At 61.5% G+C, this 13,295-nt stretch overlaps 1 protein-coding gene across 1 annotated transcript in view; it reads left to right on the top strand.

Annotated features, from left to right (window-relative positions):
• The window catches only part of ADCY1 (adenylate cyclase 1), a 113,177-nt gene that overhangs the window by 44,259 nt on the left and 55,623 nt on the right, over positions 1-13,295 (top strand). The window contains exons 5-6 of the mRNA XM_060632062.3: positions 5,702-5,829; positions 11,946-12,104. Coding sequence (XP_060488045.1) covers positions 5,702-5,829; positions 11,946-12,104 — 287 coding nt within the window. The remainder of the gene's footprint in view (positions 1-5,701; positions 5,830-11,945; positions 12,105-13,295) is intronic.

The raw sequence follows: 13,295 nt of genomic DNA on the forward strand, positions 1-13,295 counted from the left end.
CCGCCTGGCTGGCGGGTGTCAGCAGGGGCCTTGGGGTCCTTCTCCCCAGAATCACTCGCCCGGTGGTTTCCGTTGTGTTTGCTTCTGTGTACAGAGATGTGGCCCACGGCTGCGGCTTCACACTGGTTCCTTCTGGGAGGGGACGTCCACTCAGCACCTGTGGTGGCTCCTCCTGGGAAGATGTGCAGAGCCCGGCAACCTGGGGCTGAGCGCGTAGCTCTTGGGCACGCGGGGGGAGGTGCAGAGGGGAGGCAGGATGGCCTGGACGGCAGCCCCGCCTGTGGTGTGAAGGAACATTCCCCCAGTGGCACCGAGGAGATAGTGCTCACTGTGGAGTGCCTACTGTGTGCGGAGCCGACCTACCTTGTGTGCCGCTGGCCTGCTGTGTACCGAACCCCTCTAGGTGATGGGGTGCAGCCTGTACAAGTCAGACCCAGCCCTGCCCTCAAGGGCCTGTAGAATTTGTTTTACGGAAATTTCACATGCGCACAAAGGCAGAGACGATACAGCAGGCCCCACTCTGGCACCCACAACCCCCTCTGGATGGCAGCTGACGTCTGTACCCTCTGTCTGGTCCTGGACGTCCCTCACCTCGTGCTCACAGCCTTGGCTGGCAGTCCTTCCCGTGAGCCCGACTTGGCCACCAGGACACCTTGGTCACCCGCTCAGGAGACTGCAGGTGCAGTGGCTCTGACTCCTGCTGGGCCGTGTCACCTACTTGTCAACTCATGCGTATTGCCCTTGGAGGGCCAGGCAGGATATGGGTGAGGGGGACATGTGTCTGGGCTAACTCATGGCACAGGGCCTGATGCCATTTGTCACAGCAGCCCCACAGTCCCTGAGAGGAGGGGCACGGCAGGGCCAGACAGTCTGGGAGATGTGGACCCTGGGCTCTGGGATGTCCCCCGCTGTCTGGTGCCTGGCCTGGGTGACACGGTGGGGTCATGGCCAGAGTGTGAGGGCATGTGGTGGATGTGGGGGTGTGGGCTCCTGACCCTTGGGGTTGGCAGAGTAGAACAAGCAGGAGTTCCTCGGCAAGGCCTCTACATGTCCGTCGCAGGACACAGGAACTAGAAAACGGGGAATGTGCCTGTGGCCCTCGGATGTCAGCGCTAACAAACTGTTCGGGGTGGCATGACATGGATGCCAGGTGCTCCCCCCATCTGTCACCTCCCCAGAGCCTGTGGGCCTCCCCGGCCGATGTCGGGTAGTTCCTGCCCCAGGTATTCCCGTGGTGCCCGTATGACCCACCTGCCACTTGCTCCCCATGACATCACACCAGGGGTGCCACGACAGCTGTCCTGGCTGGCAATTCAGTGGGATTTGGGCCGCATGGTTTTTTAATTCTGTCCTTTTTCCTGCGCCGATTCACTCATGATTCTTTAAAAAACAAGAACATTCACACGTCAGCTAATTGGTTATCCTCAAAAACAGTAAATAGTTGAGTCTCGGCACCGATCAATTTTCGAGGAATCAGTGCCCTAGAGCCTGCCAAGGTCGGGCGGGGGGTTCTTCTCTCCTGCTTTTCCGTTCTGTTACTGGGAAGCCACAGTCTTGTAGAAACTGGGTGTGCCTGACCCAGTCTGTGTGTTCTTACTTCTGATGCACGCATCCCGTCAGCGGGCACTGCCCTGCCATTGTCACTCTGGACAGGATCCACCCCCCAGCCCAGCCCGAGGCACAGCAAGCCATCTGTGGTTCCGGGAGCCCTGCTTCCTTCCGGCAGGAAGTGGTTTTCCAGGTCCTACTCTGGGATCTCACAGGAGATCGTTAGCTTCTCACTTTCCAGAAGAGTAAGAACAAATTCTGAGTTCGTACTGATGTTTCCAACTCATTCGCTGGATGACTTTGCTCCTTTCATTTTGACCTGTGTCTGTTTCCCCAAAGCTGGAAATCCCATGGACCATCAACACCGTTCGCTCTTCTGTGCATCTTTGTAGTCGGTTCAGAGCATCATTGCCCCGGGGAGCACCCACAGGACCGCTGCATGCGGTCTGAGATGTCTCCGTTTGTTTTGTTTTTGGATGACGTCCCATTAGACACAGCCTCCCGCCTCTCGGAACAGCTGTGTGTGCGGTCACGCTCCCGACGTGCTCACACTGAACTTTATTTCATTCTGGTTTTGGTTTTCAGGCATTGCTGCTTTCAGGTTTCTTTCTTTAAGTATGTACAGCATTTGTGTGGCTTGGTCTCTCAGTGCAGACCCCAGGATGAGATGTGCAGGGAGGGCCACCCACCTGCGAGGTCAGGTGTCCCGCTGCGTGCCCTCGGACGCTCCTCTCGGCACCGGCTCCTGGGAGCGAGCGCGCACAAGTGACCGTCTGCTGCTGGGCGCTGCCCTCAGTGGGCACGGTGCCTCCTCGGGCCCATCTGGGGCTGCAGAGGAGGGCGCTGGGCTGACGCGGCCGCCCTGCTGCAGGACATGTGTCTGTGCATTGATGGCCTCAACACTACCACTCCCGTGTGGTTCCTCCCGGTGGGCGCAGGCTCTGGGAGAGCAGGACCCTCCTTTGACCCAGCGGCTGGCACAGAAGGGCCAAAGGGAACCGTAGGGATGGTTTAGGGTGCATGGAGGTTGAAGCAAGTGGTTATTTCTGCTGCTTCTCAGCAACAGCCACCCCTTAGATTTTGGGTCCCTGCCCCCCGAGGCCCCCACAGCTGCCTGCTAGGCAGGGCTGGTGGGTCAGAGCCTGTCCTCGACCTTGCAGACCACTCCTGGCAAGCTAAGCATGAGACCTTCCTACCTGGATCCCCCTGCAACCCCTCTGGTGTCACCGGCCATTCCTGTCCCTCCTTGGCCTGGAAGCTGCGGGTTGAGGGTCTCGGGGCCCTCCAGCTTCCCCCCTCCATTTCTCCTGGTGTTCTGCCTCCTTCTTTAGGGCTTGGGCTCTGGCTCCAGGTGCCAGCTTCCAATAACCACCAGGAAGATTTTAAATCAAAACACACCAAAGTCAGCAAAAGATACCTTTCTGTCTCTCAAGCTGGCTGACAAAAGCCAGGACGTTTGAGATTGGAATAACAAGACCAAGTGTCAGTTTCTCACTCCCCCAGTCTGTTCCCGGCTGTGTCCCTGCCCTGGCCCCGTGGTGGGCCGGCGGGCGGGCACCAAGGCTTCGAGTTGGAGGACAGTCTCCAAGGAAGGACACATCTGCTGCTGACAGGCTGTAATTACAAGGCTGCAGCCCCTGGACGCCACCTGCTCAGTGGCTTTGCTGCAGGCCCCCACTTGGAGACCAGCCATGTGGGGCTGTAATGGTCACACTCGAGGTTCCCTGTGGGCACCTGTCCCCCTGCACTCGGCTCACACACCTGCTTGCCCAGAGACGGGACTGTCAGGACACTCGGAGAAGGGCAGGAGGCGGCTGGGAGCACCTTGCAGCTGAGCCAAGGACACAGGGAAACCCCACGGAGGTGCTGATGGGCACACGTCATCCTTGAGGTGCCCAGAACCGGGGATTGGTGACTCTCCCGACATCGTCTGCAAGAATAGTGCCATGTGCGGTAGGGCCGTGTCCTCTGTGGGCATCTTGGAGCTGAGAGGACGTCCTGACGGTGGGAGCCTTCCACAGGAGGAGGGGGCGAGGCCTGGCAGGTGCCCCTGGTGTCATCTCTGGGCCTGGGGACAGCAGCCTGGATGTGGGGACAGGGGAGGTTGGGAGAAGGACTCCCTCTCCCTGGCCTGCATGGAGTGTCCTGGCCGGGTTTGACTGTTGGGCACAGTGGGTGCCCTCCCACAGGACAGTGACAATGGGGACAGGGGGGTGGACACTCTGGAAGTGCCAGGAGAGAGCCCAGTGCTGCCTGCTGGCCTGGAGGCTTGCATGAGCATGGTGGGCTGACTCCCGGGGGCCCGGCCCTTGGCTCCGCAGGGTGGACATCGGCACCCGGCTGTCCGGCTCTAGGCTCCCAGACACCATCCTGGTCCCCTGGGCCATCCCCTGGGACACAGGGAGAACCCCCTTCTGCAGACGGGGAGGCCTGTGTCCTAACGTTAAGCGGCTGCCCGTGGTCCCTCGGGGGCTGACCTCCCAGTGGTCAGCTCGCGGCCCACGGCTGGAGTCTGGGGCATCTGCGTGCCGAGGGAGGCCCAGGGCTGGGTTGGCGCCTGTCCTCTGATGTGGGGCAGTGGCCGGGCCGCCTCTCAGGACAGAGTGTCGTGCACGAGTGTGCGTCTGCCTGGGCGTGTGGGCAGCGGGAGCCGGGGATTCTCACGTTAATGTGGAGGTTGGGGAGGTGGTCCCGTGGGAGTGAGCACTTCAGGGAGACGTCCCAGAGCAGGATGAAATAGAAGCTGTAGGATGGTTCTCAGGGTGGGGGCGGAGCTCTAGGCTGTCACAGGACGTGGGGGGTCTGTGAGGTGCTCCCCCCATGCCGCGCTGGCGAGGCAGGGCCCTCAGATGCCCACACGCCCGGGCACACGTGACAGATGCAAAGCGAAAACAACGCTATACTTCTCACTGCTCATTTTTGTTCTGGAAAATGTTGTAAATTTTCATAATGTTTGCTACTTACGTTAACACAAGGCGGATTTGTGGGGCGCCTGGGTGGCTCAGTCCATTAAGTGTGCGACTCTTCATTTCGGCTTAGGTCATGATCTCTTGGTTCTTGAGTGTGAGTCCCGCGGACAGTGCAGAGCCTGTTTTGGATTCTCTCTCTCCCTCTCTCTCTCTGCCCACCCCCCCACACTCATGGTCTGTCTCTCTCTCTCTCTCTCTCAAAATAAGTAAATAAACATTAAAAAAAAAAAAAAAACTAAAAAAACCCCACGCACTGGATTTGCTATTACGTTTGGAAGCATTAATGCAGTTTGAAGAATTTCTTGGTTGCGTCATGTGGTGAATGTCTGTGGACATGACCCACTTGCGGGAAAGTGTTTTGTGCAGCCCTCTGCTACATAAGGGTGTCCAGGAGGGCTTTCCCAAAGTGTTTGATAGTAAAACTACCTTCCCAGCCATAATCACAGCCCAGATGACTGGTGCTAGTGAGTCCCCGGGCAGCGTGTGGGTGAGGCGGGGGCTGGCACTCTTCTTCCCATTGCGTGTGAGCGTGGACGTTCCGTGGTGTTGGCTGCCTTCTGGGTGTCCCTGTGGGCAGCGAGGTCAGTTGCAGACCCTGGTGGTTTGCTTGGGGCTCCGGCCCTGGAAGATGATTCTTTGGTGATAGCCGATCCCACGGCCAGTGGACCCCAAACGCAGGGACCCTGAGGTGGTGCACCTGCCCTTCCCGGGGCTGGTGTGTGTGTGTGTGTGTGTGTGTGTGTGTGTGTGTGTGTGTGTGTGTGGTGGGGTCATGGCCACAGACGGTGTGGATGTGTGGCCGTCCGGGGTGGTGGTCAGAGGGGCGTCGTGCTGGCCTACCTGGGAGACACCCCCTGCCCCCCGGGAAAGAGCTGGCTCCGGACTTGGGGCTTCCCCATCTTGAATTGTCTGCGGGGTTTTCCAGGTGAGCTGAGGGACGGACAGGCGGATGCCTGTAGGGGAATAGGCCTGGGGGAGCGTGGGTGCCCCAGGGTGACCCCGGTCACAGCCGTGGGGGCTGCCCACCCTCCTGAGGCTGCCCTGGCCTGGGGAGGGGGTCCCCTGGGTTGGGGGTGTGGGGTCTTGGGGCGCACTCCGTGGTCACCGGCACCCGTGCTGGCGAAGGTGTGGGTCCCTAGCCCCGGCTGCATCACTAACGTGTGGTTTGCCCTCTTGCCCCCAAGGAGAATCACTGTCGCCGCATCAAGATCCTAGGGGACTGTTACTACTGTGTGTCCGGCCTCACCCAGCCCAAGACCGACCACGCCCACTGCTGCGTGGAGATGGGCCTGGACATGATCGACACCATCACGTGAGTGCCCGTGGCCTATGCCGAGCTGGTCGGTGGGTCCCGGGGGCCAGGTCCCAGGGCCGTGGAGAGCCATGCTGCACGGGGAGGCGTGGCGGGAGGGCTCCCTCCCGAGCTGTGCCTCCGTGGCCCCCTCCTCTGCAATTTGCCGGGACAGCGTTTCTTTGTCCGTGACCACCCTGGGTATCGTCAGGTGTGCAGTAATTGTGCGCGAAGAGGTCACTCTCATTGTTCAGCCAGACCACACACCCCGGTGGGGGACCGCGCTGGGGAGCCGTGGCTCACATCCAGCCAAGTTCCACTCGAAGGAACTGCGTGTTCTTGCCTTCATGGGCGTGGCTATCCACGTGCTCTCTGCGAGGGGAGGCCTGGCCAGAGCAGGTGTGCATCCCGGGAGCACTGTGCCCTGCCATGCCCCCTTCTTGTCCAGCCTCGTCTCGTTCTGAGTGGATGCAGAGTGCGTGTGGGTCAGGGGGGTGTGGGGCTGGAAGGTGGAGGGCCCGCCTTCTGGCATCTCGGCAGCGCGAGACGTGGTGTGGCCTAGCGACTGGTGTGTGCGTCACAGTCGGAGCCTGGAAGTGGCAGCTGAGTTGTCGTCTGTGGGACATAAATGACTGAGGGACAGAGAAATGCAAGCAAGGGGGCCCTGGAGGGGGGTGGACCTTGCAGACCCAGCACCTGCAGACCGGCCCTCGCCAGCGCCCAGCCTGGCGCCCGCTTCTTGTCGAGAGTGAGTGAGGGGGCCCTGGAGGGGGCAGGGCGGCGTGGTCCCGGTGCCTTGGTGGCCGCCGTGGGCCCAGCGCTAGGGTCGGGGTGGACGGGCCCTGGTGAGTCCTTGTGCGTCCAAACACAAGAGCACATGCTCTCAAGGAGGCCGAGGGCAGGGCAGGCGGGTCGGGGAGGAAGCAGAGATTTGCTGTGCATGGGACTCGGAGGCTCGATGACGTCTGTTCTCCGAGAGGGCGTCGTATCGGGTCACCTGTCCCGTCAGAGCAGAGCGCGCCCCATCATGGGTACCCCATGTTGTTCACACCGTATGTCCTCTGTCACACCACACGCCACACGTCCTGTCACCTGTCAGCGCATCACACGAGTGACGCCGATCACCTGTCACATCACATCGTGTGCTGTGTCACAGAGTACAGAATGTGCCCTGTAGCGCCTCCATCTCCTGTGTGATCCCCTGGGGTAAAGTGGGGCCGCGTTAGGGTCGCAGGCACAAATGCAGGCGGGGGTCGCATGGTGCACGTAGGAGCCTGTGAGCTAGACAGGGGCCTGACTGGGGCAGCGGACGGCTCTCAGAGTTGGGCCAGGCAGATGGTGCCCTGAATAAGGCAGATGATGCTGGTACCCACCCTTCCCCCTCCGGGTCCTCGTGACAGCCTGGTGCCCTTCAGACCCTGAGCCTCCTCACCAGGTGGGGCCCCCAAGCACGGCCACCCAGGCCCCTGCACTTGAGACACGGGCTGTGCTCTCATGGGCTCTGGGCCTCACCTGGAGTGGTGCCCGCACTTGGAAGTCCTGTGGGTGTGTCATCTGCCCTTGGGTTTGGCCTCGCGCTGTGCCGTGTGGAGATGTGTCCCTGGTCTGTTTGTTCTGGGAAATAGGGTCTCCGTGGCTGTGCCTCCTGCCTTCTCTCATGGACTCCTGGTCCCTGGGGTCCTGCCAGGCCCTGACACCTTGACTCCCGGTCTTGCCCTCTGACGTGGTCCCCCACAGGGCTGGGGGCATCTTGCTTGGCTTTTGAAGGCTGCCCTCTGCCCCCTGCCCCAGCTCCTTATGCCCAGAGCATTCCAGGTCTCTGTCTTGACAAACTGGGAGTCCCTGCTGGGCCCAGGCCCTGGCTCTGCACAGAAATGAAGGCCACCAGGGTCACAGCTTAGAGGTGGTCTCCTGCACAGATGAGCCCTTCTAGGTACCACAGAGCAGGCCAGTGTGTGTCCGCTGCATGGCTGGGCTTCAGGCCGGGACTGCTTCCCAAGGATGCCACTCCTGGTCCTCTGGCAGCCTTCCTCGCTGGCCACACTGTCCCTGGGTGACACACAGAACACATGCAGGACAGAATTTGTTTATCCAAAGGCGGGTCTGCCCAGACACACTGATCGCAGAGCGAAAGTTTTGACTGGAGCTTTGGAAACACAAGAATTCTTGGAGGAGAAATGAGGACCAGGGTGGTGGCCGGAGTGGGCATCTGGGCCTCTGGCCAGGTTGTGCGTGCCACCCATGGAGCCCGGGGAGCAAGGTCTGTGTTCTCAGCCACATCTCCTGTCCTGAGGCCACTGTCTTCCACCTGCGCTCTCCAGAGGAGCGCCATCCCTGTGAGGTCCCTGGTGGCCCTGGGCGGCTGTACTGGGCTGTGGGTGACCAGCAGGAAAATGGTGCCTGCAGACGTACCCGGTCAGGCCATGGAGAGGTCTGCTCCAGGCCGGGGGGGGGGGGGCCTCTCAGTGGACGGGGGAGACCCAGATGAAGGATGGTTTGGGCCAGTTGTGAGATTGCTGAAGTGTCTCATGCGGACCCCGTGTGTGGTTCTGGGTGCTCAGGATCGGGGGGGAGATGCTGCTAGTTCCGCCCCGGGGTGTAGACCCACTGTCATCCGGCAGCACATTCGCTAGGGTCACGCACTGCGCAAACACGAAAGTCCCCTGACGTGAGCTCAGGATGGGCTCGTGAGGGGCCGGGCGTTTGCTGCCGCTGGACGGAGCAGAGCCGAATGAGTTAACGGTGACAGAAGAGATCTCCTCAAGAGCAGACGCGTGCAGCCTGTGCCCGGCTGGGTGCTGACCCCCCTGAGCCTGGAGGGGCCGAGGATCCTGTCCAGCAGGTGGGAAGGATCATGTGTTGCACTTGGTGGGAAGTTTGCTCCTGTGGGAATAACGGATGGGAATATTTATCCGCTGCGTGTTAAGGCCACACCACGAGTCCCGATGTGGAGGTGGGGGCCCCGGCCCTCACCCTGGGTGGTGGGCACAGCTCCCGGGGCCGGGGGCTCTCCCCGCAGGCCGGCCCTTGCACTCTGCTGGCTCCCCAGCCACTGGGACATTGACTCACCCCCCCGCCCAGAAAAGGGGGCCGGCTCAGCGAGCGGGGTGCGGAGACTCCTCTGCATGGTCCCCTCCGGTTCCAGAGCGTCTGGATTCTGTGCGCCTCCAGCAGTGGGCGATTGTGCACTCACGCAGGGTAGCCCCGTCTGTCATAGGCCTCAGCACATCGTGCGCCAGACCAGAAGCAGGCCAGGGGCCATGTTGCTATAAGATGTAACGCAGATGTGGCTTTGCGGAAGGCTGCGTGTTTGGTTTGCGGTATTGGGTCAGGGGAAGCGAGCGGCCTGTGCTCTGCCTTCTGGGACCCATGCTGGAGCTGGTGGGGCTGCATGGTCCTCGGGGCGTGGACGCCCATGTAACTAGGTCGGAGCTGGGCTGGCCCCGGAGGGAAGGTGCCTCTGATGGTCCTGGAGGCCCCTGGCTGTCTCTGTTCCTGGCCAGCATGTCTCAGGGAGACAGTTCCTGATGCACGATCTGTTGAGAAGCGCCTGTCCAGGTGCCTGAACGTTTGCTGACATAGAACTCAGGTGTTTGAAGCAGAACCTTCTGGAAGAGGGGAGAGACAGAGCCCGCCGGAGGGGTGTCTGGGCTGCAGACTTTGGTTGGAGGCTGGCAGCATGCTGCACGCTACATGTGGCTGCCAGGGTCTCCATGCCCTTTGTCCCTTCCCTGGTGCAGAGGGCACAAATGTTGAAAATGCACAGAAACACCATTTGCAAATTTTCTTACTCGTCTTTCCCTACGTTCTTTTCTTTTTGCAAATTAAAAAAAAAAAAACTACCCCAAATTTTAACCTTCTTTTTTTGTCTCAGTGCCTCTAGGTAGAGGTTGGCAAATGACTGAAAAAAGTTATAATTAAGAGAAAAATACATTTCATGTGTGTAAAACTAAATAGGTATTGAAGACACAGCCACAGTCAGACTTCTCAGTAACCCTTTGAATGGTCTGTGGCACACGGACTTCTGAATGCGTCCGTGAACACCTCTGGTTCTGGGGGACGAACCCTTGGTGGACACGGTGGGCAGCGGTGGGCCCCCGATGGGAGGTGGGTCCAGGATTGCGTGAGGCCCCTTGGGGGCAGGGTGGCCCAGCTGGCGGGAACCTGGCGGGAGTGGCGGGCAGTCTGCACGTGGAAGTCGGGGCCACAGCAAGCTGGGCCCAGGGGGCACCGTCCTCAGGTGGGGTGGCTTTGGCAAGAGGAATGGGCATCTGAAGGCCCCATGTTGGGAACCCCAGCAGTGGCGTGGAGCATCCTGGGTCCTCGTGGACCCTCTCCCATGTCTCCACCCATACCTGCACCTGCCAGAGTAGGAGTTAGCAGGCCGTGGCCGTGGCCTTGAGCCTGGAGGCACCAGGGTAGCTTGGCTGCTGTCAGAGCCTGTTGGCACTCGTTCAGCCCCTCCCTGGATTGCACACAGGGAAACTGAGGCTCAGAGAGGGCAGTGGTTGGTGTGGTCATAGTTGCTGGGCCGGTGGGATTTCCCTAGAAATCCTGGTGTCTCCCAGTGTAGGCTCTGCTCCCATCCCCTCCCCATGAGGAGTGGCCGCCTTGCCTGTGTGAGGTTCTGAGAGCCAAAGCCTCCGGATCTCGTCCTCCCCAGGATGCAGTCAGTGTCCTGTCCATATGTTCTGGACAGAACACCTTTGTTTCATTGTTGAAGCCCCTTGTCTTCCTTTAGGGTTTTTATTTCAGATGTTTTAAGAGCCCAGGCACCCCCATGTCTCTGGTGATTTGGGTCAGCCTGCCGGGAGGTCAGGGTGTGGCCGGGAGCAGTCCCTGATGGACCCTGTTGTACTGGCGCCAGTGATGAGCCCTCAGGGACTGGGGGTAAAGATCTGGGAGGGCTTCCTGGAGGCTGCATCTCGGCTGGGCCAGCTCGTGTTCGGGACAAGGCAGTGCACACGAATCGGCTCCAGTGTCGAAGCAGGAGGCGGAGTTTTCGTTGAGCTCATGGGGGTCTGCATGTGGCTGGGCCACAGGGTACCTTCCGCTGGGAGGGGGCAGAGGGCGGGTTGTCTGGTGGAGCCGGCCTTAGGGTGGCGGCCGGTCTCCCTTCCCCCTTGTGATAGGCATTGTAGCCATGGGACCCTCGTGTCCTGCACCTCGGCTTGGCCTCCTGGCCCTTCTTGGTTGGGCTTGGCCGCTGACCCAGGAGGCCTGTCGGGCACACCTGCCTGGGGGTCACTGCGGACAGTGCCCTCTTCCTCCTGTGCAGCCCACTTCTGTCCCTGGGAGCCCACCAGACAGCCCGCTCTTGCTTCCTCAGCGGTGTGGTTTAGAGTTTTCCTTAATAACACAACTTCTGCCCGTTGGGGAAGTCGGAACGAGGAAAACAGCATCGGAGGGCGTCGGCACAGCCACACGTCCCCTTTGCCTAGACAAAGTGTGTCATATGCCTCCTGTGTCTGACTGTGGCGGCACGTCCAGGGGCTGGGAAATGGGGTGGGACACCCCCCTGGATCCCCCCACGGCTGCAGGGAACCCCTTCTCCCACAGAGCGTCCTGCAGGGTCGCCCCACTGTGGCTGCCGACCATAGGCCATCTCCCCTGGGCACCGTGGGGATGCACGCTGTCCCATGTTCTTCAGCCAGGGGTGACCTGCACCCCGGGACCTGCCGACTGATTCCACGTCCACATGTGTGTCGAGGCCCACTTTCCATCCCGTATAGTTTGCTTGGGGGTCAGGCCACGACTTTGGAGCGACAGCCTCCCCACAGGCCAGGTCTGGAGCTGGGGGTCAAACCCCAGCTGTCCCCCAGGGCGCTTGGGCCACGGAGACTGTCAGATGCTCCTGGCTGGTCGTCACCCTGGCCTCTGGGTCAGCGGGTCACAGAGCGGATCGGGGGCTCTGATCTGAGGTCCCAGGCTTGCTTGCCTTCAGGGGCTACCCTGGGTGGGGAGGGGGCAGGAGGCGACGTGGACACAGTGTGGGGTGCCCGGTGGCTGGGGGGCTGAGGGGCCCTGGCCACCTGGGGCCCCACCCGGGGGTCAGGCTAAGGTCAGAAGACCCCGTGCTCTCACCTGGCCGGGCTCCCCTGTGCGTGTGTGTCACGCCCGTGACTCGTCTGTTGCAGGTCTGTGGCCGAGGCCACCGAGGTGGACCTGAACATGCGCGTGGGGCTGCACACAGGCAGGGTCCTCTGCGGGGTCCTGGGCCTGCGCAAGTGGCAGTACGATGTGTGGTCCAATGACGTGACCCTGGCCAACGTCATGGAGGCGGCTGGCCTACCTGGGTGAGTCGGGGCAAGGCGGTGTGCTGTGGGGGGGCGGCGAGGGCAGGGGCGCGGGTGCTGGTCTGTGCTGGGCCTCCGGGACCCCACAGCCTCCACGGGAAGTCGGTCCTGGCCGGAGAGCAGGCCCGATGCCTGGCCACCTGCTGGCGGTTCCGTTCCCTGCACTCACTGAGGAAGGGAGGTGCCGTGGCCTCAGAGCCTTTCCGTGCTTGCACGGCCTTCCTCCTGGCACCGCGGTGTGCTTCGTGTGGTCCCTGCCCTGTGGCTGCTCCACTACGGTGGCCTCCCCTGCCCAGTGAGGCCCACGGCCAAGGCAAGAATGGGGTTCTCCCTCCCCCCGCTCAGCGGCGGCCACGGGAGAAGGGCCGCCAGGCACAGCTATGTGCCGCCAGGGCTCACGTGGCCCCCACGCTGGAGTGAGCGTCAGCCACCCTCGCACCCATGCTGGCCGTGCAGTGTCTGTTCCCGAGCTCCCGGCCGTGTGTGCCTCCAGGGCTCTGCCCCTCCCCCGTCCCTCACTACCTGCCCTCTGCCTGCCCCAGAGACCTGGTTCCTGGGGGCACATCTTTCTTCTTCCCTCCTGGACAGACTGTGGGGGACACATAGCACCCGCCTGATGCTGAGGGCTTTCCAAGGGTGCTCAGAGATGATTGTCGTCTGTGAGCCTGGCCGTCCCTGAGCACCTCTCCCGTGGACCGTCACAGCCTCCAATCGACCTATCCCTCCCCGCCCCCCCCCCCCCCCATCTACCCATTCAGCAAACACCCCGTCCACCATGGGGTATTCAGAGAGCGTGACTAGACTCGGATGGGTGGGTGGACGGACGGGTGGGTGGATGGACAGGTAGGTGGGTCTTGTCACTGCGTGGCTTTCATTTCACGCTGAGACCCCTGAGGCTGGGTTCCTGGGCCCCTTCCCAAACTGGACGCCCTGAGCAGTTGCCCTGAAGGGGCCAGGGCCAGGCAGAGGTGGAATCGGAGGAGGCCAAACACACCCACTCTTCACATGCATCTCCTGGTCTAAAACCGACCCTTTATACCTGCTGCCTGGTACTGCGGCCAATTCCCCGAGTTGACGCGTGAGGTGCTCGCTCCAGGCTGCCCTGGAGCAGACAGCGCTGGGTCCTGAGTAAACTCCCCGAGCCCCGCGGGCCCAAGGGGAAGCACAGTCACCTGTGTCTTCCCTGGCTCC

This window comes from Panthera onca, chromosome A2 (genome assembly GCF_046562875.1).
Source record: "Panthera onca isolate mPanOnc1 chromosome A2, mPanOnc1 haplotype 2, whole genome shotgun sequence".
Classification (NCBI taxonomy): Eukaryota; Metazoa; Chordata; class Mammalia; order Carnivora; family Felidae; genus Panthera; species Panthera onca.